The 26,952-nt window shown below is 42.7% G+C and overlaps 1 protein-coding gene across 1 annotated transcript in view; it reads right to left on the reverse strand.

Moving 5' to 3' along the window:
- Nucleotides 1-26,644, reverse strand: part of CTSC (cathepsin C) — a 39,930-nt gene extending 13,286 nt beyond the window's left edge. The window contains exons 1-4 of the mRNA XM_026679942.2: nucleotides 26,242-26,644; nucleotides 18,858-19,003; nucleotides 2,855-3,021; nucleotides 1,807-1,962 (exon numbers count right to left, since the gene is read on the reverse strand). Of these exons, the coding sequence (XP_026535727.2) occupies nucleotides 1,807-1,962; nucleotides 2,855-3,021; nucleotides 18,858-19,003; nucleotides 26,242-26,416 (644 nt within the window). The 5' untranslated portion in view covers nucleotides 26,417-26,644. The remainder of the gene's footprint in view (nucleotides 1-1,806; nucleotides 1,963-2,854; nucleotides 3,022-18,857; nucleotides 19,004-26,241) is intronic.
- Nucleotides 26,645-26,952: the final 308 nt, after the last annotated feature.

A 26,952-nucleotide genomic window follows, 5' to 3' on the forward strand; every position in this document is an offset into this window, starting at 1 on the left:
GACCTGAACTGGGGTGCCCACATTGCAGCCTTGGTCAAAAGGGCCCAGCAGACATTATACTACCTGAGACTTCTCAGAAAGCAACAACCGAATGAAAAATTGCTGGTGACCTTCTACCGCTGCACCATAGAGAGCATTTTAACATACTGCACCTCTGTATGGTTTGCCAATTGCACTGTGGCAGATAGGACAGCACTCCAGAGGGTTCATGTCATTGCTCAGAAGATCATTGGTTGCCCTCTCCCCTCTTTGGAAGAGCTTTATAGCTCCCGCTGCCTTAAGAAAGCTCAAAACATTCTCAAACATCCACCTCATCCTGGGAACCCTTTTTTTGAACTATTACCATCTGGCAGATGGTACAGGATAACAAAAACAAGGACAAATATGCAGAGAAACAGCTTCTATCCCAGGGCAGTAGCTCTGTTGAATTCTACTGTATAGTGCAGTGTTGGTATGGTGTGTGTGTGTGGGGGGGGTGTCCGGTTCAATGTGTGAAGGGTGAAGGGTTTGTGTTTATTTTCAAGGTCATGATGTGCACTGAAGATGGTGTTTGATTTAGTTGTACGAGGTGCAATGACAATAAAATAAAGTGAAGTCAAACATAGGAAGAACAGTTGCAGGAACTCAGTATGTCTAAACTAATGAAGAGAAGGAGCAGGGTGACATGATAACGGTGTTCCAATATCTCAGGGGCTGCCCCAAAGAAGAGGGAGTCAAGCTATTCTCCTAAGCACCAGAAGGCAAGACAAGGAGCAATGGATGGAAACTAATCCAGGAGAGAAGCAAGCAAGAACTAAGGAGAAATTTCCTGACAGAACAATCAGTGGAACAGCTTACGTCCAGAAGTTGTGGATGCTCCATCACTAGCACTTTTTAAGAAGAGAATGGACAGCCCTTTGTCTTGGAATAGAGTAGGGTCTCCTGCTTGAGCTGGAGGTTGGACTAGAAGACCTCCAAAGTCCCTTCCAGCTTAAAATGTACATAAATGTAGTTGACAAGACTTGCTATACCTATTCTTTTCTCCAGAAAAAGATGTAATAGGTAACAGATAATCAGAGTTGGAAGGGACCTTGTAGGTCATCTAGTCCAACCCCCTGCCCAAGCAGAAGATCCTACACCGTTTCTGACAGATGGGAGTCCAGTCTCTTCTTGAAAGCTTACAGTGGTGAAGCTCCCACAACTTCCGAGGGAAAGCTGTCCCATTGGTTGATTGTTCTCACTGTCAGAAAGTTTCTCCTTATTTCCAGGTTGAACCTCTCCTTGTTCAGTTTCCATCCATTATTCTTTCTCTGGCCTTCGGGTGCTTCGGAAAATAGCTTGACCCCTTCATCCTCTCTGTGGCAGCACCTCAAATATTGGAACACTGCTATCATGTCTCCCCTAGTCCTTCTCTTCACTAGACTAGCCATGCCCAGTTCCTGCAACCGTTCTTCATATGTTTTAGCCTCCAGTCCCCTAATCATCCTGGTTGCTTTTGTCTGTACTTTTTCTGGAGTCTCAACATCTTTTTTATAGTGTGGTGACCAAAACTGGATGCAGTATTCTAGGTGTGGTCTTACTAAGGCTTTATAGAGTGGTATTAGTACCTCACTTGATCTCGATTGTATCTCTCTGTTAATGCAATTTAGGATTGCTCTTGAAGATACGCACAATCCACAATCTTTTCTTTTGTTTATCTGGACATTGAACACCATCACCTTGTTGGAAACCATGAAATAAGTCAGGAGTCAAGATCAAAAATGTCTCTGGGCTCCACGGCACCATCTTTTCCCCTAAATCTACCCGTTGACAAGTAACTTGCTTTACCTGGGAGCTTTGGATCTCAATCCTCCAGCTCTCCAAACGAGGTCCTGTAAAGTAAGCCCGTCATATTCCTTGTAGGCAGTTGCTCTCCACGATTTCTGAACAGCATTGATGGCTTTCACAAAATCATAGTTGGTCACGTAGAACCTCTGTTGAATTCTGGACGGAAGAGGTTGTCAGTTACTTAATTGAAGCCCAGTTTTTACAATTACAACCTAACTATACCCAAATTCAGCCCCCTAACTTAGAATAGAATACAATAGAACAGAACAGAACAGAACAGAATAGAATAGAATAGAATAGAATAGAATAGAATAGTTTTATTGGCCAAGTGTGATTGGACACACAAAAGATTTGTCTTGGTGCAAATGCTCTCAGTGTACATAAAAGAAAAGATACATTCATCAAGAGTCAAGAATCGTAAGGTACAATACTTAATGATAGTCACAGGATACGAATAAGCAATCAAATCATACTAGGAAACAGTCAATATAAATCGTAAGGATACAAGCAACAAAGTTACAGTCATACAGTCACAACTGGAAGGGGATGGGTGATAAGGAGTCATGACAAGATTAATAGTAATAGTAGTGCAGACTTTGTAAATAGTTGGACAGTGTTGAGGGAATTATTTGTTTAGCAGAGTGATGGCGTTCAGGAAAAAACTGTCCTTGTGTCTAGTTGTTCTGGTGTGCAGTGCTCTATAGTGTTGTTTTGAAGGTAGGAGTTGAAACAATTTTGTCTGAGTGTTTGGCAGCATGACTACCTTTATGGGACAACCCAGGAGCAAAACACAGCACACAGAGACTTAAGACATTAACAGTGGTTTAATATACAACAGATGCGGCCCTCAATGACATTGAGTTTGACACCCCTGTATTAGACTAAGATGATTGTCTGCTGTGAAGACATTTAACTGAAATTGTGTGTGTGTGTGTGGAATCACTGTTGCTACAGTGGCGTGAAGGAAAACCAGTTGAGTCGACTGCACTCTTCCAAATTACAACAGGACAGGTAGGTCTTCTGAGCCACTTTGCTAAACAAGACTCACCTTCTCGAGCTCTTCCAAGGAGGCAGTTGATGGACACGAACGTGGGGACCTGAAGATGAGACCTTGAGTCCAGTGAAACAAGCCCAATTATGGCCCAGGACATCATGCACCCAGCCTGGTAGAGTCTCATTGCAGTAACTCGTCACAGTAGAGCCCTCTGTTTTATACTGAAAAGGGAAGAGAAGATAGATAGGATTTTAGACAGGATACCAGCAATTCCACAGAAGGCGTTGCGTGCAAATGATTGGGTGGTGCGGTGGCCTAGAGTTGGAGCTCTCGCCTCACAATCAGGAGGCTGTGAGTTCGATCCTAGGTAGAGGCAGATATTTCTCTCTCTGGGCACACTGAGAATATATCTGCTGAATGAAACTTTGCACTGGTGACAGGAAGGGCATCTGGCCAGTAAACACCCAGCTCCATTCAGTTGTCCAGACTCCACCTTGGAAGGGATTATGGGGTTGTTAAAAAGAGGATGATGATGATGATTGCCTGCAAAAGATTCTGGCCTCAATCCCTGTGAAATCCTACAACACAGCTACTGGTTATCCAATTTCCAGACTTTCACAAAATAGTGTCCTCTCAGATTTATTTGTTTGTGTTTACTAAATTGATAGCTTTGATTCAATCAAGCCGTCTTAACATAAGTTGGACTGGGAGAGTTTGAGAGTCCCAAAGTCATCCATGGCTAAAAGTTGGTTCTATCAGGTAGGTCAGAGCAAGAAAGTAACTCCAAAGGAAGTTAAAATTGCTTTATTATACTGGCTGTAGTAAAAGAATCTTTTAAGTCTAATGTCTCTTTATTTCTCTCCACACTATACACCTGTGAAACTAAGGTGATGTCTGTCTGAGCTTTTTCATCCTTTTTTTAAAGTGTTTTTGAGTTTGGGGTTTCCCCCTGGGATTGGATCTGGCTTGTCTCCATGAAAATCATCTTTATTCTCTACAAAATGGACTTGAACTTCTTCTAATCCAACATCTTAATTACTAACTGTGTTGGTTCTCATGGATGCTAGAACTTATACTATCTAAATCCCCTATGGGAGATCATTTCATTAGGGAATGAAAGCTTCGTAAAAACACGGTGGGATAAATGAGCCAACAAGCTAAATCTTTGCCAGGTGACTTTCTACCTTTTCCAATACTGAAGAAACAGCCCTTCTTCATAATCCATCAACTACAGGAGCATTATTAATTGTGGGTGGCTGTTCTGAATCCAAATCCAAAATTACAGAGTTGGAAGGGACCTTGGAGGTCTTCTAGTCCAACCCACTGCCCAGGCAAGAAACCCTACACCACTTCAGACAAATGGTTATCCAACATCTTTTTAAAAACTTCTAGTGTTGGAGCATCCAGAACTTCTGAAGGCAAGTTGTTCCACTGATTAATTGTTCTAACTGTCGGGAAATTTCTCCTTAATTCTAGGTTGCTTCTCTCCTTGATTAGTTTCCATCCATTGCTTCTTGTCCTGCCTTCAGGTGCTCTGGAGAATAGTTTGACCCCCCTCTTCTTTGTGGCAGCTCCTTAGATATTGGAACCCTGCTATCATCTCACCTTTAGTCCTTCTTTTCACTAGACATAGCCAATTCCAGCAACTGTTCTTCGTATGTTTTAGCCTTCAATCGCCTAATCCTGTTTAACTCGTTATTCTAAGTTTCTCAATGGCCAAAATAGGTCTGTTGTGTCATAGCAGGAGAATGATCTTACTGTATGTTACTGTAGAAATGCAAATGAAGATCTTTTCAGTTGAAACAGACGTTGGTGGTAGGAAAGGTTGAGACGATCAGCAATGATAGGAAATGGAAAGACACAGTAAGAAACGGCAAGCAACAGAGACCACAGCTGTCCATCGCACACAAGGATACAACCTAATGTAACTATTGTACCTTTTCTGCTATGGACATTTGAGGAAAAGTAATCTGTATCTGTCATTCTGACAGATTTTTCCAGTGGAGGATGTTCTGCATATCTGGTCCCTGAGGGAGGGTCTCTTTGGATCAGGTAGGACCAACATTTGGCTGAAGACAAGGCAGGCATTCACAATCAAGAGGCCTTCTTCTTCATCCTTGTCCCACCTACTTTTACGAGAGCAGCCCTTAAAGATGATTTGACTTTGACTTCCCAAACGTTGTGCTCATAAAAGACATCTCTCTTCGGATGGCCAATTTGTGTAGTGGTTAAGATAGTGGTCTAGAAACCAGGAGATGATGAGTTCTAGTCCTGTCTTAGGCATGTAAGCCAGCCGGGTGACTTTAGGTCAATCACCAGGAGATGGTGAGTTCTAGTCCTGTCTTAGGCATGAAAGACAGCCAGGTGACTTTGGGCCAATCACCAGAAGGTGAATTCTAGTGCCACCTGAGGCTGGGTGACTTTGGGCCGGTCTCTCTCTCTCAGCCCAACCCACCTTACAGAGTTGTTACTGTGGAGAAAACAGGAAGAGGATGGAGTGTTATATATGTTTGCTGACTTTGAGTTACTTATCAAGTAATAAAGGCGGGATAAAACTCGAAGAAATACATAAATAAATTTAATGGGCCACTAAGCCATTTCCTCATGCACAGTACCCCTGGATAAATCATAGCAGCTAGGAACTAAAGGGTGAAACGTAATTGCAGCCTGGATAATTATGCACGGCTCCGAAGAAAGCAGATAGATTCCCCCCCCCCCATCTTTTTCCTATATTCATTTTTTAAATTTATTTCATAATTTCTCTCTCTCCCCCCCACTCACCCTACCGAGAGTTTAATCCTTGTTCGACCAATCAATTGAATAGCAATAGATGCGGTTCGCTGGCATTATATCTTCACACAATGTATAATTCATGAAATTCACTGCCTCGAGACATGGTAGTTATACTTATGGAGAATAGGCTGGTGATGGTGATTAATCATGTTGGCACGAATGCGAGGTTTTACACAGCCGAAGAATGCCACCGTATGCAGAAACAGCGATGAAAGGGTTTGGGGGTTGTTGGTTTTTTTTTTGCAATGTTCCCCATCTATCTTGCAACTTGTTTCCATCATCCCCAGCTGCCACGGACAGTGATGGCAGGAACGTATATACCAAGTTGAAAGATGCCAGGATATCGCCCTCCAAGCAAGTTGGAAAAGACTCAAAGCAGTGGGGTACAGTGATTGTCTGTATAATACTGAGCTAACAGTGCCCAAACTTTTAATAAGCGAGAATATGGTGGGTACGGCTTCTCCAATACAGGTCATCTTTGACTTAAAATCACAATTGAGACAGTGGTGGGGTTCAATATTTTTTACTACTGGTTCTGTGGGCGTGGCTTGGTGGGCATGGCAGGGGAAGGATCAGAGGTGGTATTCAACAGGTTCTGACCAGTTCTGGAGAACCGGTAGCAGAAATTTTGAGTAGTTCGGAGAATCGGCAAATACCACTTCTGACTGGCCCCGCTCCCATCTATTCTCCACCTCCCCAGTCCCAGCTGATCGGCTGGGTCCTTCTTTGTTGCTCTGCAAAGAAGAACAGAGCTGGAAAGCAGGTTAGTAGGGTGGGGAGGGAATAGGGATTTTGCAGTATCCTTCCCCTGCCACGCCCACCAAGCCACACCACGCCCACCAAGCCACACCCAAAGAATCGGTAGTCAAAATTTTTGACTCCCACCACTGGGAAGGATACTACAAAATCCCCATTCCCCCCCGCCCCACTCCTTGGGGGAAAGTTACTGTAAAATCTCCATCCCCTCCCCACCCCACTAACCTGCTTTCCAGCTCCGTTCTCCTATGCAGGGCAACAAAAGGAGACCCAGCCAATCAGCTGGGACTCAGGAGGTAGAGAATAGATGGGGGCGAGGCCAGTCAGAGGCGGTATTCCAAACTACTCAAAATTTCCACTACTGGTTCTCCAAACTACTTGAAGTTTCTGCTACTGGGTCTCCAGAACTGGTCAGAATCCGCTGAATACCCCCTCTGAATTGAGAACCACAATTTCTGTTGCGAAGTGAAACATTTGTTAAGTGAGACCTGCCCCATTTTTAAGACCTTTCTTGCTAAATAAATCATTGCAGGTGTTAAATTAGTAACCCAGTTGCTAACTGAGTCTGACTCCCCCCCCTCTCCATAGTCTTTGCTTGTCAGAAGGTTGCTAAAAGGGATCACGTCATCCCGGGACACTGCCGCCGTCATAATTATGAGTCAGTTGCCAAGCGTCCGCATTTTGATCACCTGATCGTGGGGATGTTGCAGTGGTCGTAAGTGTGAAACATGTTGCTAAGTCACTGCTTCCAGTGCCATTGCAACTTCAAAAAGTCATTAAATGAACTGTTGTGTGAGTCTAGGACTACCTGTGCAGGTAGTCCTTGACTTACAACAGTTCATTTAGGGACCATCCAAAGCTACAACTGAAAAAATGTTCACCCAATCATTGTGGCAGCCCCATGGTCATGGGATCAAAATTCAGTTGGCAACCGATTTATACTGATGACAGTCGCAGTCTCCCAGGGGTCATGGGACCCCCTTTTGCGGATCAAGTCAAGGGGGGAAGCCTGATTCACTTAACAACCGTGTCACTAAACAATCTGGCTTCCTCATTGACTTTGCTTCTCAGACGGTCATCGAAGGGGATCACGTAACCCCGAGGCTCTGCAACCGTCAGAAAATAGGAACCGGTTGTCAAGCCTCCCAATGTCAATCCCATGACCTTGGAGATGCTGCAACGGTCGTAAGTGTGAACAATGGTCTTAGGCTATTTTGATCAGTGCCGTTGTAACATTGAATGGTCACTAAATGAACTGTTGCAAACCGAGGATTACCTGTAGAATCTTTTGGTTAGCTAAGGGGAGAAAGCTGATGGATCAGGTAATCAGACAACCTGTTAAATCCTCAACTAACCAGGAAGATTTATTTTCTAGACAGAACTCTGTTAGGCCCTGAGTGGCAGTGGTGCAGGGGTTAGAGTGCAGTACTGCAGGCTACTTCTGCTGACTGCCGGGTGCTTACTATTTGGCAGATCGAATCTCACCAGGCTCAAGGCTTGACTCAGCCTTCCATCCTTCCGAGGTGGGTAAAATGAGGACCCAGATTGTTTTTTTTTTGGGGGGCAATATGCTGACTCTGTAAACTGCTTAGAGAGGGCTGTAAAGCACTGTGGAGCGGTATATAAATCTAAGTGCTATTGAGAGGGAGGGAGGGAGGGAGGGAGGGAGGGAGGAAGGGAGGAAGGAAGGAAGGAAGGAAGGAAGGAAGGAAGGAAGGAAGGAAGGAAGGAAGGAAGGAAGGAAGGGGAGTTTGATCCTGACTGACTCAAGGTTGACTCAGCCTTCCATCCTTCTGAGGTTGGTAAAATGAGGACCCAGATTGTTGGGGACAATATGCTGATTCTATAAACTGCTTAGAGAGGGCTGGAAAGCACTGTGAAGTGGTATATAAGTCTAAGTGCTATTGAGAAGGAGAGAAGGAGGGAGGGAGGGAGGGAGGGAGGGAGGGAGGGAGGGAGGGAAGGAAGGAAGGAAGGAAGGAAGGAAGGAAGGAAGGAAGGAAGGAAGGAAGGAGTTTGATCCTGACCGTCTCAAGGTTGACTCTGCCTTTCATAGTCGGTAAAATGAGGACCCAGATTGTTGGCGGCAATAGGCTGAGAGTGACCCGCTTATAGAGCAGTGGTGGTATTCTACCAGTTCGGTCCAGTTCAGCTGAACTGGTAGCTCCAAGGATCATCCGTGAGTGAACTGGTTCGCTGTGATGATCAGCTGCTGGGCCCACCTGCCCGCCTCAGCTCTATTCTTACCTTTATTTCCTGCTTTTCAACCTCAGCTGCTTAGTGCAGCACAACGGATTGCCGCGCATCAGCTGTTTTACACACAGGGCTTTCAGCAGAAGGAAATTTGCAAACGCTGCAGGTGTGCAAACCACATACGCTCACATCGAACCGGTAGGAACAATTTTTGAAACCCACCACTGTTACAGAGGGCTGTAAAGCACTGTAAAGTGGTATATAAGTCTAAGTGCTACTGCTATTGCTATTCTCCGAATCTGCTATTGCTATTCATTCTCTGCTGTTGTTGTGATGACCCAGGGCGTGGCACAAAAGCAACAAAGTCACAAAAGTAGGTAAAAGTCCCTTTAATTCCTCCAATTTGGCCTCCAATGTCCAGTTATCATCAGCTGGAGAAAAAACTCTCCCAAGAACAGTTGTTAAAGGGAAGAAATTCAATCTGAACCCAAAGTACGTATAAATTAGAAATAAAAACCAACACAAACCACGCTGCAGCAATTAACAAGACAGGGCAGGATAAGGAATTGCAGAATTCAAAAGGTAACGAAACACATACAGTTGGGGGGACGCCAAAACCCAGATAGGAGTTGACAAACAAAGATAATGCAAGCTTTGCTTCCAGCAAAGTGCTGTGCGCAAACATCCTCTTTATCCTGTTTCCCCAGCTGCAGCTAATGAAGGGAATCAGGGCCTTTTTCTCCCCCGTAACCCACGTTGCTCCCTTATCCGTTGCTCCCTGCGTGCCCTAGGGTGCAGAGGGGGTGGCCCTGGGTCTTCCTCTGAATGCCCAGCCGGACTGTGCCCTTCCCCAGTTTCCTCCACAGCCACTGGAGCTGTGACTGGTTTACTCAAAATAGGTGAAATGTTCTCCCTTCACCATAGCCAAGTCTCTGGTTTAGGCACACCTGTTATCTGTGGGCCTCACAAGCCCCTCCTTTCAATCAAACATTCAGACATCCCCTAAAGTTGAACCGGATTACTTTGAATGATCTTATAGTTATACCATCTTCTGGAGGTGCTGGGTAGCAATCAGAATGAACAAGCGAGGCTTCTATAAATATCTTGGGGTATTATTCAACCTTCAACAGCATGAAGAGTAGGCATCAATTATTGAACTGAAAATGTCTTGAGAAAAGGCTGTTGCTGTTCACAGGTATTTCGAGTTGGAAAGGTGATTATTAAGTCCCCGCAGCTCTCAAAGGAGAGGAGGAGAGGTAATAATTCAGTTCATGCCGAGCTCAGATTTATATGCCTAAAGGTGGGTCCATTGGAGGATATCCAGACTAAACTTCTTCCACCAATTTCAGTTCTACCTAGGTTTGCCCCAAATGCTCTATTACACTTTGAGACCAGATTCAACAAAGCCTTAGGCCTGGCTTTAAATCTATTTGATCTCTAGTCCAAATTGATTTCCCCTCCAGACCTGTCTCAATCTGTTCATTGTAGCTGATAATTCCAGGCCTGGCGAGGGCAGAATTTTGTCAGATAAGCTTTCCTTCGACGGGGTCTCTAAGGAAAATATAGTCTCCTTGATCAAAGAAAGAAGGAAAGTGATTAAGCAGCATTGACCGGATTCTAATTTGCAGGAAAATCTAAGTGCTGATACCAACTCTTCTCTGTTAATGGATTTGAAAAGCAGACTGAAGCCATCTGCAGATATTCCATACAATATTATGTTAGCCAAGAATGGGGGCTAACTTTTAGTACAGGGGTTTATCAAATTTGATTTCATTGAGGGACGCATCAGGGTTGAGTTTGATCTCAGGGCAGCAGGGTGGGTGTAGCCAGGGTGAGCATGGCAATGTCACTTGTGTCAGGGGCACCTAAGGCAGGACTTCCCTCAGACTCTCCCTCTCATTATAACCTTCCTTCCTTCCTTCCTTCCTTCCTTCCTTCCTTCCTTCCTTCCTTCCTTCCTTCCTTCCTTCCTTCCTTCCTTTCCTTCCTTCCTTCCTTTTTCTCTCTCTTCATTCTCCATTCTTCTTCCTTCTCCCCTTTCCTTCTTTTTCCTTCCTTGCTCTCTTCACATCTTTCCTTCTTTTTCTTTCCTCTTTCCATTTCTGCCCCTCATGATACCCCGTTTTCGTTGGCAGAGGGCTGCAGGAGACCGTTGTAGCCAAAAACGGGGCCTGGGAGAACTGCAAGCAGCCCCCCCTGGGCTCAATTTTTGCTGATAGAGGCACTGCGGGCCAGTCCTCCCCTGTTTCCAGGGAGGCCCCATGGGACAGATCTAAACACCCCACAGGCTGCATCTGGCCTGCAGGCCTTGATTTTTGACACCCCTGTAGTAGTACGTTTTGTGCCACGTAGTACAGAATAATGGAAGAGACTTTGGAGGTCTTCTATTCCAATTCTTTGCTCAAGTAGGAGCCCTATAACATTCTGGACAAATAGCTTTTCAATCTCTTCTGAAAACCTCCAATAATGAAACACCCATAACTTCTGGAGACAAGCTGTTCCACTGATTAATTGTTCTCACTGACAGGAAATTTCTCCTCAGTTCTAGGTTAGATCGCTCTCTAATGATTTTTCATCTGTTACTTCTTGTCCTCCCCTCAGGTGCTTTGGAGACTAGGTTGACCCTCTCTTCTCTGTGACAATCCCTCAAATATTGGAGAGTGCTATCATGTCACCCCCTAGTCCCGTGATGGAGAATCAATGGCACGCGTGCCACAGGTGACACACAGAGCCGTTTGTGCTGCACGCAAGCTGCAGGCAAACTCAGGGTTGCCAGATCGCAGTTTGGCTCTGCGGCCAAACTCAAGTCAAAATACGGCCAAATTATTTTTTGCGCATGCGCGAGGGAAGGAGAGCGCCAGAGGACGCGCTTGTCCTCCTTTTGCTCATGGTGACGCGCATGCGCGAGGGAAGGAGAGCGGCTGGGTTGCCATCTGGCCGATTTCATGGCCAAGCAACTTTCGTACGGCCAAATTTCCGATTTGGCCGGACACATCATTTTTTCACGGCCTAGCAGATAGAAATACGGCCAGATTTCTCGAATTTGGCCGGAAAAACAGCCAGATGGCAACCCTGGGCAAACTTACCTCACTGCGCATGTGTGCACCTCACAGATGATTTTTGGCGGGTTTGAGGCCTTTTTCGACCTCCCAAAGGAAGCCTTCTGCAGGTTTCTACAAGCTTTGTAGGCCGAACTCAAAGACCAGTTTCACAAATTTATTAAAAGTGGTTAAAATCTGTGAGGTTGCCAATTTCATAACAGTTGGTTAATCCACTGAATATTTCTCTAACGTTGATTTAAGAATTTAATTTGCATGCTTAATATCAACAATGCATTAGTACATAATCACCACTGGGCAAGTGTAGCAGTAGGACATGGAATCCTGTCTATACAATGGTTCATTTGAGATTTTCCAATTCTTGTAATTGGCTTATTATGGATTATTTGATGGTATGAGAGGATATTTTTTTATACTGAGTTGTATACTTTTGTGTGTGTTCTATTGTTTTGACTGAACAATAAAATATCTATTGGATTTACCATTTCTTAAAATAAATTAAGAATATTAAATAAAAATAATAAACCTTAGTTTTTTAACCATCAAATAAGATAAGCTTTATTGTCACTTTTACTGTGTACTTAAAAATGAACTTCTGATGCCCACTCTCAAAAGTATATATGTATGTATGTATGTATATCGATAGATATCCCATACACATACATATGATCTCTCCCTCTCTCTCTTTCTCTCTCCCCTAATCATCTTTGTTGCTCTTCTCTGCACTCTGAACCCACTCAACGTCTTCTTTATATCATGGAGATCAAAACTGGATACAGAATAACTGAGTTGGAAGGGACCTTGTAGGTCATCTAGTCCAACCCCCTGCTCAAGCAGGAGATCTTATACCATTTCAGACAAGTGGCTGTCCAGTCTCTTCTTAAAAGCCTCCAGTGATGGAGCGTTCACGATTTCTGAGGGGAAGCTGTTTCACTGGTTAATTGTCCTCACTGTTAGGAAAGTTCTCCTTAATTCCAGGTTCCTTCTCTCCTTGATTAGTTTCCAACCACTGTTTCTTCACCTGCCCTCGGTGCTTTGGAAAATAAGTTGACACTCTCTTCTTTGTGGCAGCCCTTCAAACACTGCTATCATGTCCCCACTAGTCCTACTTTTCTCTAGATTACTCAAACCCAAATCCTGAAACTGTTCTTCATATGTTTTAGTCTCCAGGCCTTTAATCATCTTAGTTGCTTAGGGCAGTGGTCGCCAACCAGTGGGCCGCGGACCACTGGTAGTCCGCGAAAAAAAATTGTTGGTCCGCAGAGAAATGTCAACCCCATAGCACCCCCCCCAAAGCAATTAATCCAGGCTGCGCAGGAACACAAAGCTGCGCCGCCCACATGGCCCGTGGGAACCCTCCCCACCTACTCATTCCTTACATGGCAAACTTGCCTGCTAATTTGCTATTTTTCCTTTTTCTGACCATCAGCTGTTCTGTTGTGCCAGGAGATTTAGATTAGCTAGAAAGCAGGAAATCGTTGGATTTCTTGCTTTCTAGCTAATCTTTAGATCTTCAGCTCTGCTTTTAAGCAGAGCTGAACCTTCCTTAGGACTGAAGAAGTGCAGACTCAGCTAGCTGATGGCAGAAACACAGATCTCTAAGTGAATCTGTGATTCTATGAGCAACTCAATCTGCCTGCCTGCCTGCTTGCTTAAAAAAGAGCAACTGTAAAAGTTGCTCTTTTTTAAATAAAAAATTCAATATTTACATATTGTGGGTAAATTTTGTGAGTTTGCTTGCTAGCAAATTTTATGGATTTGCTTGCAAGCAAATTTTATGTGACAGACTCAGGTAGCCGATCTCACAGATCTCTGAATGAATCTGTGATTCTTTGAGCAAGTCAATCTGCCTGCCTGCTTTGCCTGCTTTTGCTATTTTATTATAAAAATATTCAATATTTATATAAATATTTATAATATTTACATACAAGCCATGCCTAGCCAGTCACATGACCACCAAGCCACACCCACAAATTAGGCCATGCCCACAGAACAGGTTAAGAAATTTGAATCCCACCCCTGCCTCTGTGTGTGTGTGTGTGTGAGAGAGAGAGAGAGAGAGAGAGAGAGAGAGAGAGAGAGAGAGATGGAGGGAGGGAGAGAGGTTAGCTCAGATCTCTCTCTCTCTCTCCCTCTCCCACCAACATCAGCAAGCCACTGTCAGTCAAAATTCATATTAGTGATCCCCGGGATTTAAAATTATGAGTTTGGTGGTCCCTGAGGTCCAAAAGGTTAGCGACCCCTGGCTTAGGGGACACACATACACACACACACAAATCACAAACCCTTTAGAATACATAGTGAGGGGAAAAAGAATCTTGAGAGTTAACAAGGTTGATGCTACATGACATAAAGCTATTATAGAATCTAGTTGTTCCACTTCAGATACCACGAAGCTTCCTCACGGAAGGTAACGAAGAAAATTGATCATGGAGAGGATGTAGAGCATCCCTGACAATCCTGCAGACCCTGGTCAATGCTGAGATGAATCCAGAATAAACGACCTAGAAAATATCCTCTCCCTAAAATAATCACCCAAATGTACTCGGTCACTCCATTTATGATTGGAAGCGGATAGAGAAAAATTAGAACGAACACAGCAAGAACAGGCGAGCTTCCTCAAATTCTGACAAATTCTATCCTGATAATCTTTCGTGTTCTTTGATCAGTTCAAAAGCTACAGCTTCTTCCAGGCTCCTACTATATACCATAAGGACGTTTTTTCATTATTAAAGAAAACTGCTTCACAGAAAATAACTAGGCTTTTTGTTTGGAAAGCATAACAGCTTTTTCAAACATTCACCATTCCTGGTAAGGAGTGATTTAAGATTGTTTTTCTGCTCTGGGATTGAAGAAGGCAAGATATTTCAGAGATAAAAGGGACTTCTCAATTACTGGTGGCTTTATGGACATGTTCCTGCTATTTTCTGGCCACCGATTCAGAAGGAATTTGTCACTGACTTCTTGTATTTCTCGCCTATGCACAATCTTTTCTATATATAAAAGCCAAGTACCACTCACTCATCACAAAATCTCCAGAACCATAAAGCCTACAAACTTGAAATTTGGCCCGTATGTTCCTCTTGGCTTCTAGGTGCTTGCTAAGAAGGGTTTTTCAAAATGACCATCAGATCATTACTATTCCTTAATACAGTAATTAACACGCTCTGATGCTAAGGAGTTCTATTCCCCCTCCCCACCTGAAAAGAACTCTGTTTCAACTGCCAGTTGCCTCACATTCCGTTACCTCAGTTCAAACCGGCAGATATTCCACTCCTTCACTCAGGAGCGGCCTGGGGCTCCTTACAGTACTAAATGTGGGTACCTCACCAAAATGTCTTCGCCTTCGACCTATGGAATTGCTTACGGACTCAAGGCGGTGGGAGCGATATTCCCTTATGTGTTTCAATCATTGACCACCACTGAGCCAACAGATTGTAAACCGGATTTCTCCTGCACAGCCCAATCACAAAGTTTCGTTGTGAAACACGGGTATCCAGCTAGTTTCCTAATACAGTCTTTGCATTCCCTTGTAGTCTTCTCTCCACGTAATACCAAAGCCACCTCTGCTATGCTTGTTTCTGATGTTCTTCGGGTTTGGCTCAGGGTCTGCCATCTACTGTACTGAAGTTATGACCACTTGAAGTTATGATCACACTGAGAAAAGTGACTTGCCACCGGTCCTCAGACTTGGAACTGTTGCATGGCCCCACTAATCAAAATTATTTGGAAAAGGGACAAGGAGAAAAACTCTGCCCAAATTTTTTTTTTTCCTTCCTTCCTTCCTTCCTTCCTTCCTTCCTTCCTTCCTTCCTTCCTTCCCTTCCCTTCCCTTCCCTTCCCTTCCCTTCCCTTCCCTTCCCTTCCTTTCCTTTCCTCTTTCTTTTTTTCTTTCTTTTCATTACAAAGTTTACTCATTCCATCTTAGTGTAATATTAATTTGTTGAGAAAACCTGATTTCTCTCCCTCCCTCCCTCCCTCCCTCTCATGGGTTGCCCTCTCCCCTCTTTGAAAGTGCTTTACAGCTCCCGCTGCCTTAAGAAATTTTAAAACATTCTCAAAGATCCATCTCATCCTGGCCACCCTTTTTTTGAACGATTACCATCTGGCAGACGGTACAGGATAATAAAAACAAGGAGAAATAGGCTGAAAAACAGCTTCTATCCCAGGGCAGTAACTCTATTGAATTCTACTGTATAGTGCAGTGTTGGTGCGGTATCGGGGGTTTTCGGTTCAATGTGTGGAGTGTGAAGGATGTGTGTTTGTGTTTATTTTCATGGTCATAATGTACACTGAAGATGGTATTTAATTTCATTGTACGACATGCAATGACAATAAACTAAACTCTCTCTCTCCCCCCCCTTCCCAACCTACCTAAAGGTAATAACACATATTACCAATAAAATTCCAAACGAACAATTTAAAATGAGAGTAGGAAAAAATACAATAGTTATAGGATAAAAAAACCACAATAATTTAATACATAAATATGTAAAATAGAATGACATAAAATTATGCATTCTGTATTCTCTCTTCTTTCTTTGTTTCTTTCTCTCTTGTTTTCTCTCTTCCTCTTTCTTCTTTTCCTTCCTTCTTTCCTCTCCTCTCCTCTCTCCTCCCCTCCCCTCCCCTCTCGTCTATTATTTTTACAAATTATCCAAGGCGGCAAACATATTCAATAGAAGTCTTCCTTCTATTTTCCCACAGAACAAGTGTGACCGGGGAGTTTGGCTGACAGAGTGACTCGCCTAAGGTCACCCAGCTGCCTTTCATGCCTCAAATGGGACTAAAACTCAGTCTCCCCAGCTTTCTAGTTTGGTGCCTTATACCTTGTAACTTCAAATACCATCTGTGAAAACAGAATCCAAGCCATGCCTAAAGTGTGTAGCTTGCAAGACCTCAGAAGACAAACATCTGATCGGGACACTGATTACTCAATCACAACCTTTGGACAAGGGGAGGTTGTGTTTTCAGTGGCTCTGACTTTGCCGCAAGATTTTGCAATAGTTTTCTAGTGCTCGTGATTAAAATCACATTTCTGACTTTTCCAAATGCTTCTGAAGCAAAGAAGGGCCATGAAACAAGACCTCTGCATTGGAGACCAAGGCTAAACTCCAAGAATGGTTTGCTCTAGAAACCACAGTGTCCAGAAAAAGAAAACCAGTGGACAGAAGATAGCAAAATGGTGGCAGTGAACATCTATTTTCTGAGCTCCCCCAGAAGGATGTTTAAAATGAAGGTGCCACCAGTTTCAGAATCCCTGAGCCTGTTTTGACACAATGCATTTAAATGTTTGTTAACACAAGGTGCAAATTATTAAACTGGATGTGCTGGTGGTGTTCAACCTAGAACCACAGGAACCTAGGATCATTTTACTCAAATGGTTGTCCTTTCCATTTTTGAAAACCTCCAGTGATGCAGCAACCACAACTCCAGGAGGCAAGCGACTCCATTGAGTAATTGTTCTCACCAGGGTAACATTTCTTTTTACTTCTAGGTTGGATCTCTCTTTAACAAGCTTCCACCCATTATTTTTTATCCTCTGGTTCTTCAAAGAATAAGCCAACCCCTCTTCTCTGTGACAGCCCCTCAAGCAGTGGTGGGATTCAATTTTTTTTTACCACAAGTTCTGTGGCTTGGTGGGCACGCTTTGCAGGCGCATGCGCCAAACACACGCTTTACATGCGCGCAGAGGATTTGCTACTGACCTTCTCCTGCATTCCTGCACTTTCTGTGTGTCTTCAACAGGTGACACACGGCAATCCGCTGTGCCGCCCGAAGCAGCTGAGCTTCAAAACCAGGAAATAAAGGTCAGAATAGAGCCGGGGTGGGCGACTGGGCATGTCCAGCAGCTGATCGTCGGAGCGAACTGGTTCTCTCACAGATTATCCTCGGAGCTACCGGTTTGGTTGAACCGGGCCAAACTGGTAGAATACCACCACTGTCCTCAAGTACTGGAAGACAGCTATCATGTCCCCCCAATCTTTCCTTTCAGTAGGCTACAGATACCTAGCTTCCTCAACCGTTCGTCATACGATTTAGCCTTCAGATCCTTTATCGTCTTTGTTGCTTTTCTCTGCACTCGTTCTAGAGTCACATCTTTTTTATAACGGGGTGACCAGAACTGGACACTGCATTCCAAGCGTGGTCTGATGAGTGCGGAATAGGCCCACAAATAGCAATAGCACTTAGACTTTTGTAAGTCTAAGAGTCATGGTGGCACAGTGGTTAGAAAGTATTACTGCAGGCTACTTCTGCTGACTGCCGGCTGCCGGCAGTTCAATGCTGACTAGCTCAAGGTTGACTTTCATCCTTCCGAAATTGGTAAAATGAAGAGCCAGATTATTGCGAGGGCAGTATGATGACAGTATGTAAACCACATAGAGCGGGCTGTAAAGCACTGTGGAGAAGTATATAAGACTAAATGCTATTGCTATTTCTGTATACTGCTTCACAGCACTCTCTGAGCGGTTTACAATGTCAGCCTATTGCCCCCAACAATTTGGGTCCTCATTTTACTGACCTTGGAAGAATGGAAGGCTGAGTCAAACTTGAGCTGGTCAGCATCAAACTGCTGGCAGCCGGCAGTCAGCAGAAGTAGCCTGCAGTAATACGTTCTAACCACTGCGCCACCATGACTCTTATAAGACTTACATAAGTCTAAGTGCTATTGCATCAGGATCGAACGCCAGGGTGTAGGCAGAGTTAGCCTGCAATACTGCATTCTAAACACTGTGCCACCACAAAGCCTTGCAACACACATGGTAACACACAAGCTTCACTTCTTCAGGCTCCCTCCAAACCCAAGAAGAAGCAGTTTTGCCAATATATTAAAGCTTATGCAATCTGATATGGTTAAGCTTAGAACAGTTTCAGATTTTAAGCGAAGAAATTTCCATTCTAGGCTTACAGCATAGAAGGCAATTCGCCCCATGTACTTCGTTATGCTCATTACCAACCAATGAAGTTTCCCCTGAAATACCTTAAACAGCAAATTGTCACACATCGCGCTTGATTGCTTTCCTCAATTATTTATACAATTCTGTATTTTACAAGGGTTAAGTATTGATTGCACCTTGCTTGCTCTTCAAAGGGGAGATGTAGCTATCGGTTGTTACACAGCCAGGGGGAAAAACATAAAATGAATTTTTCACCAACTCTGCTCAGCAAGGTTTTAGTTTTGGAGCTACATTTTAATGCCAATACATTCTGGGATAAATGGCATATGAGTTTCTGGAAAGGGAGTCCTCATTTACCTTAAAAAATGCAAACCACTTGTAGTTATTCAAGACAATTTCGAAGCCCTGGTTGTAAATTATGGTGAAAAAGCCGTAATTCCCTTGATCGTCCTCAGCTACGTCAAGTTTTTGAAGATGTACAGTTATTTTTTTCTCCACAGGACCTAAAAACGAAACAGCAAAGAGTTTTTAGTAACTGACGATGAAGAGCTGACATAGCAGTAACAGTGTTAATTGCCTATTTCTTAATATGCAATATTATTTTTAAAAAACCTGTTTTTATCTGGCCTTATTTTTAGCTGACTGAATTCAGACCTGAAATTAATTGGTAAAAAAAAAAAAAAAAGCAGACTTTAAATGTTTGAATAAATATGCAAGTATATAAATCCCCCTTTTCTAATTTTGAATATTTTTTGGTCCATTAACAGTTTTATTGTCTATCTGTTTGAATCTAAGCTGAAGAACCACATCAAAATATATATTAATTGCTCTGCTGATAGTAGATAGATTGGTAATAACTCTTTGACAGAAATTGGATTCTGTCACATAACCCGACATATGGTTAAACCAAGTACAGTATAGTATCTATAGAAAAATTAACACATAAAATATGTTAATATGGCAGACACAAAAGGTATTTACGATATGTGGTATTTTTTATGAATATTATTGATAAAGATAAGAAGAAGATTCTTCAGCACTCTAAAATACTCTGATCAAATATTTAATATAATATAATTTTATGTATCATTTTTACGTTTAGTACCTTTTTATTGTGTTCTGTTTTTAATAGAAAAATAGAATTGTTATTTTTTTGGTGTATTTGTGAGTTTATCTTTCATTGTAAAGCTTGGCTAGTTTAATGTTCTGAACATTACCATCTTTTCAGTTTGACCTTACATCAAATGTTTCTTTTATTCATTTTACTTCTTTTTGCTCTGATCATATTTCTTTTTGATGATGTCTTTAGAAGTTAATATTGCAGTGTTATTTTAAATGACGCCTACAATCTATAAAGGATGTTTTTTTTAAAAAAAGATTATGCTACTAACATTGTCTTCTTTTCTTTATTTTTTAAACAAAGCTTTAAAATGTAATTTGGCATTTAAAAAAAAAGATAAAACCTCCTTTCTAGTTGAGCTGAAATGCTCAACATTTTATGCAGTTCTTGGTATTCTGCAAGCTTGATTGTTTGCTTGCAGATGTTTCATTACCCAACTAGATAACATCATCAATGGAGTCTATGGAGATTTTCAGTCATCCAGGTCATGGTTATCCCAAAGGTGCTTTTTCAAGAAGCAACTGGACTTTCTTTGTTTTTCCTTGGCGTTTAGCTTCTTATCCAAGAAGCTTCTTCAGCTCTGACTGGATGGTGGGGAATGGAAGGATTTATATTCCTTGCAGACAGCTGGTCATTTGCATTCTTTTAGCAAGTTGTTAAGGCCACCTGGAGGTTTATCTGTGTCCTCAAGGTCACCTGGGTAGTGTAAATGGGTGTGGAGCCTTCTTGATAGCCTTCTACTTTCAGCAATTCCAACAAGGCTCCACACCCATTTGCACTATTTGGGTGACCTTGAGAACATAGATAAACCTCCAAGTGGTCTCAACGACTCTCTAAAAGTCCAGTTGCCTCTTGAAAAAGTACTTTGGGATCGTCAGTGCAAATGAGTGTGGGGCAATGAAATTGCTCTGTGAGCGAAAGGGACAGCCTCTAAATTTAATAAAGAGAATAAATAAATGTCTCAAAGCAAGCGCACCAAGAACTTCACAGCTCAACCGGGAGCTACAATATTGTCTTCTATTGCTCAAACACCTAAACCACGGGTAGGTAGCAAATTCGATTTCACTGAGAGCTGCATTAGGGTTGTGTTTGACCTCGGAGGGCCGGGGTGGGTGTGGCCAGCTGGATATCACTAATGTCAGGGGGTGCCTGTGGTGGTCAGAGCGCTCTGCCAGCGAAAATGGGCTCCCAAGCTCTGTTTTTGGCCGCGACGGCCTCCTGCAGCCCTCCTGCAGTGAAAATGGAGCACGGGGGAGCTGCATATGCCCCGAGCTTAGTTTTGCTGGTGGAAGCTGCAGGAGGCCGTCGCAGCCAAAAATGGAGACTGGGAGGGACGTGCACAGCCTCTGTTTTCACTGGCAGAGGCACTGCGGGCTGGTCATTTATTGTTTCCAGGGTGGCTCCATGGGCCAGATCTAAGCATCCCACTGGCCGGATCCATCCCATGAGCCTTGTGTTTGACACCCCTGATCTAAACCCAGATTGTTTTCTGGATTAATATCTAGAAATTGACCATAATCTCTCAATCTGGGAATTTATCAAGATCACCGTGCTTAGCTTGGTTTAAGATCAACCATGCCAATTAAATATGGTTAGTGGCTGAGTTGTATTAATGCTCCAATTTCAAATTCTAAGGGTAACAATCTCACTTCTGGGGGAAGAAAATTCCAGAAGGCAGGTGCCACAGTAGAGAAGGCCTGCCACCTGGGACTCGCCAAAAGTAAGTGCCTAAAATGGACGATAACTACAGCAAGCCTTTTCTGCCAGATCCATTGGAATGGACAGAGGTAAAGAGAGAGAGAGCGAGAAAGAGAGAGAGAGAGAGGAGGAGGAGAGAAAAAAGAGAGTGAATGAGAGAAAAAGAAAGAGAAAGAAGAGAAAGAAAAGAGAGAGAAGAGGAGAGAAAAAAGAGTGAATGAGAGAAAAAGAAAGAGAAGAGAAAGAAAAAAGAGAAAGAGAGAGAGAGAGGAGGAGGAGAGAAAAAGAGAGTGAATGGGAGAAAAAGAAAGAGAAAGAAGAGAAAGAAAAAGAGAAAGAGAGAGAAAGAGAGAGAGAGGAGAAGAGAAAAAGAGAGTGAATGAGAGAAAGAGAAAGAAGAGAAAGAAAAAGAAAGAGAGAGAGAGAAAGAGAGAGAGGAGGTGAGAAAAAAGAGTGAATGAGAGAAAAAGAAAGAGAAAGAAGAGAAAGAAAAAAGAGAAAGAGAGAGAGAGGAGGAGAGAAAAAAGAGTGAATGAGAAAAAAAGAAAGAGAAAGAAGAGAAAGAAAAAAGAGAAAGAAAAAGAAGAGAAAGAAAAAAGAGAAAGAGAGACAGAGAAAGAGAGAGAGAGATAGGAGAAGAGAAAAAAGAGAGTGAATGAGAGAAAAAGAAAGAGAAAGAAGAGAAAGAAAAAAGAAAGAGAGAGAGAGAGAAAGAGAGAGGAGGGGAGAAAAAAGAGTGAATGAGAGAAAAAGAAAGAGAAAGAAGAGAAAGAAAAAAGAGAAAGAGAGAGGAGGAGAGAAAAAAGAGTGAATGAGAAAAAAAGAAAGAGAAAGAAGAGAAAGAAAAAAGAGAAAGAGAAAGAGAGAGAGAGAGGAAAAGGCAAGCACAAAAATCTGCTTACATTTCCTTAAAAGAAAAGAAAAACATTCACATGATTGAAATTCCAGCTGACTCAATAGTTAAGTTTCAGGCTCAACAAGGCAAGTTCCATTTCTGTTACTTAAAGCTGCAGAGTACAACTTTATTTTCTTTTATTTTTTTCTTTTATGGAAACAGCTGGCTGACTGCACCTCATAAAGCCCTCTGAGGGTGAGGAAATCCCACTGCCTAGATCTCTTGGTTAAAGGGCATGCGATCACAAATTTAAGAAAAAACTTTACAAAGGAAAAATGTAAAATCAGTTCAGTTCCTAAACGATACCACCATTTATTTCCCTCTTTGTCCTCTTTTGAAAGTCTGGTTGAGCAACCCGCAGCAGGAAGACAAAATGTTTCTAAATGTCTGTTCCTTAAAGCAGCAGTGTTTTTCCCCACCTGAGATTATATAGTTGCCTCCTGCAAATTTAGCATAATCCCAAAAAAAGTCACACTTGGTTTAGGAGTTACAGACAACTGTTTGCATCTGAGGTATATTATGTTTTTACTTTGCATTTTTCTCTTTATTAGAAACAAAAATTAGCAGAGAAAGTGAAGGCAGCCACAATAAATTTTTCCATACCCGTAAATGGCGATCTTTCATGTTTTTTGAAGAACTATTTTCATAAAATATTGCTGTAATAGCTCATACAGGTAGTCCTCACCTTACAATTGTTTGTTTAGGGACCATTTAATGCCATTGAACCAATGCCATTGAAAAAGCGGCTTATATGACTGACTTATGACTGGCCCTCAAACTTACGACTACCACTGTATCCCCATACTCATGTGATTAAAATTTGGATGCTTGGTGACCGGCATGTACCTTCGATTTACAAACCACAACTGAGCCCAACATTTCTGTTGCTAAGCGAAACATTTTTGTTAAGTGAATTTTGTCCCGTTTTACAATCTTTCTGGCCACCGTTGTTAAGTGAATCGCTGCAGTTTGTTAAGTGAGTAACACAACTGTTAAGTGAATCTGGCTTCCCCACGGACATGCCGTGGCAAATGGACGCAAAAGGCGATCACGTAAATCCGGGGACGCTGCAATCGTCATAAATATGAGTCAGTTGCCAAGCCTCTGAATTTTGATCAATAGGGCCATGAGGATGCAGCAACGGTCGTAAGTGTGAAAATGGTCATAAGTCACTTTTCTCAGTGTCGTAACTTTGAATGGTCACTAAATGAACTGTTGTAAGTCGAGGACACCTGTATTTACAATAATTGCAGCATCCTTTCCAGCCACCTTGTGATAAGCAGTCAGTGGAGAAAGCTGGATTCACTTAACAACCATATGATTCACTTACCACAGTGACTCATTTAACAACCAAGGCCCAAAAGGTTATAAAATTGTGCAGAACTCACTTAAAAACCTCCTTGCTTAGCAGCAGAAACTGTGATCCCAATTGTCCTTGTAAATGGAAGACTATCTCTACACTTCCATAAGGAGCATTGGTTAAAAACCAAAAAGAGTTGAGAAATACAAGAAAAAGAATTCACAGTTCTGTTCAATGGAAATGTTTTCCTCCCCGCTGATCTCAATTATTATTATTTTTAGGGCAGTAGAGTGGCAATAAAAGAAAATACTATTTATTTTTATATTCCTCTCCAAGGACTGCCTTCTCCCATCATCTTCTGGAGGAAAATAACCTGCAAAAAATACAAAGCTAACTCATTTTGCATTAATGGGGATGCACTTCTCATAGCTATAAGCGATAACTGTCATTTTTAGGGACTTGAGAAGCTGATTTTTGCAAATAAGCACCAAATAAGGGCACAGACATCCAGAAAGGAGGTTCAAACACAAAACAAAAAAATAGCAAAAGCAGGTATGAAGAAGAGGAAGTTTAAGAGGCATGACACTGATTCAAAAACCACTGAAATGTCTGCTTGAGATATCCTACTACGAGAGAAACCACAGCTCTTAACTGTGACTCTGGAACTAGCAACATACCTCTGATAATAAAAACTGCAAAGCAATTGTCCCCTGGTTGTAAATATTCCCCAAATTCAGACTTTAGGTGGACTATGCTAATTAAAAGAAAAGTTAGTTGGGGACAGGATATCAGTTGCAAAAGTTTTGAGCCATAGAAAAGGCATTGGTTTTACAATGAGTTAAATGTGGCTTTACCGGAGAGTTAGGTGCTGTTGCACATTATTAGCTATTCGGCCTTATGCACACAAACCGTATGGGTAGCTGATTTTGGTATGTTTGTGTGTTTGTGTGTGTGTGCTGAACTAGCATTGAAACATGAGCTGAGCCTTGGCCATTTAAAAACCAGTGGACTTCAACTCCCAGAATTCCCCCCAGCCAGCATGGCTGGCTGAGGAATTCTGGGAGTTGAAGTCCATAGGTCTTGAGGTAGCCAAGATTGGACATCCCTGAAGATGGGATTAGTTTGGCTAGGGTATTGAAAAAGGGAAGATTTTGCTCTAGTTAAAGATTGGCAAGCCAAGTATTAACCAAGCCAAGGCCATTAACTGGGGGTGGGGTAAGGAAGCAGATTAAGAAAAGTGATAGGAAGAGGAGGGGTGGGTGGTGGCAACAGTGTGAGTGATGGTGTAGACATATTTATTAACTCTGTCATATTTGCCCTGCAATATCCTGAGAAATTCCTTTAAAAAAAAAGTGAGGGAGTCAAGCTACTCTCCAAAGCCCCTGAGGGCAGGACAAGAAGCAATGGATGGAAACTAATCAAGGAGAGAAGCAAAATAGAACTAAGGAGAAATTTTCTGATAGTTAGAACAGTTAATCAGTGGAACAACTTGCCTCCAGAAGTTTTGAATGCTCCAAAACTGGAAGTTTTTAAAAAGATGTTGGATAACCATTTGTCTGAAGTGGTGTAGGGTTTCCTGCCTAGGCAGGGGGTTGGACTAGAAGATCTCCAAGGTCCCTTCCAACTCTGCTATTCTATTCTATTCTATTCTATTCTATTCTATTCTATTCTATTCTATTCTAAATTTATATGCTGCCCATCTCACTATCAAGCGACTTTAAGTTTTCCTTCCCAAACAGGGAACTACAAAACTTTTCAGAGTAGCATCTCTGCTGAAGCAAGGCCGCTCTAGAAATATTTCTCAAAAGCAACAGGTTTGTGGTTTGATACCTAAACGTATTTGCCAAGTTTGTATATCACTTCAGTTGAAGTGGAAAAATGTGAGTTAGGGGGCAGTGAGTCGGAATGGAGGAAAAACTGTTTGCACAACCCAGACTGTCAAAACAATTCTTCTGTTTGCGTAGTCTGCAAAATCCAAACCAATCAACCGTATGAGTCACAAGGGGGTGGCTGACTTCATCTTAAAGATGATCATTGAGTTTCTACAATGCTGAATTGCAAATTACCCCAATCTCATTTTAACTTGGTTGAGCAGGATGGATAAAAGCCCCAGCTTGGCATCACCGAACTGTGTTTAGTTACCAACTTCCAACCAGCAATGTTCATACAAATTGGGGATGATGGGATTTGTAATTCAGTGGGGAGAGTCAGATTAGATGACTACCCCTCTCTAGTTGTGTTCAATGAGCTGATTATTGGGGGTGGGGGAGGAATTAGGATAGATTAAGTCGATTGTCTATGGAGATTCTCAATCATCCAGGTCATGATTGTCCTAAAGGTGATTTTTCCAAAAGGCAAGCGGACTTTCTTTGGCTTTTTTTCTTTGAAAAATCCTTCCCTTCTCAAGAAATGAAGTGAAGTGAGAAATAGTGAAGTGAAGTGAAATGAAGTGAAGTGAAGTGAAGTGAAGTGAGAAGCTTCTTGGACCAGAGAAAAAGAACAAAAAAAAGAAAAACTTGGAAACAAAGTTTCGTTTGAAACAAAACAAAACCCTCCAAGAAAATCCAGTTGCCATTTGGAAAAATGGGAACTCCATTGGGAATCGTTGAACTTGCGTGTTTGTTTCCCTTTGGAAAGTTTTCATTCTTCTTTTTTGTTTCCTGAAGAATAGAAGGGAGGGAGGGAGGGAAAAGTCAAAAGGCGGCGAGCAGAAAGACGCGCGACTTACCCACGTCGGAACAATCGATCTCCCGGGTCGGGGGCCCCTGCCCGCTTCTCACCTGGAATACCCAGGTGCCCTCCAGGTCTTCAAAGGTGCAGTTGGCCGGAGTGTCGGCCGTGCACGGGCCGAATTGCAGCAGGAGGGCCAGGAAGAAGGAGAGCCAGGCTGCCAAGCGCGCCATGGCACCGCGCACGGTGGAGAGAGGAGAGAGGGAGAGGCGGGCACGGAGGGTTCCTGCCGAGTCGTCTGCAACCGGCGGGCTCCGTGTCACCGGAACAGCGGGGCTCGGCTAGGCCCGCCCTTGCGTGTCACATGTGAAAGGGCTGAGGTTGTTTCTTCCCCTCCCCGGGCTCTGAGAAGTTTGGCATGGCGCCTCGGCTGCAGCGTGAGTCTACTATTCGCCTACTGCGGGGTGGATTCCCGGAACAGAGATCTACTTTGCACGTGGTTGCCCGGAATCGATCCGGTGATATATTTTTTTTTCCAGCTGGCTGTTTGCTTTCCGCTGGAGAGTTTGGCTCTCTTGCATTCTTCTTTTGAAATTGTTTATTTGTACATTTTTCCTTCTTTAAATTCCATAAATGCATAATGAGCAGTCTGGATCCATTTGTTCATACAAAGTGTTAATAAACTGATAGTGAGAGTGATATTAATAATAACAACCATATTTTAAATACTAATAATTACTTCTTTGTAATGTGATTCTTACATCATTTA

The sequence above is a fragment of the Notechis scutatus genome, chromosome 5 (assembly GCF_049901735.1).
Source record: "Notechis scutatus isolate UNSWTSFEM ecotype Mainland chromosome 5, rNotScu1.2, whole genome shotgun sequence".
NCBI lineage: Eukaryota > Metazoa > Chordata > Lepidosauria > Squamata > Elapidae > Notechis > Notechis scutatus.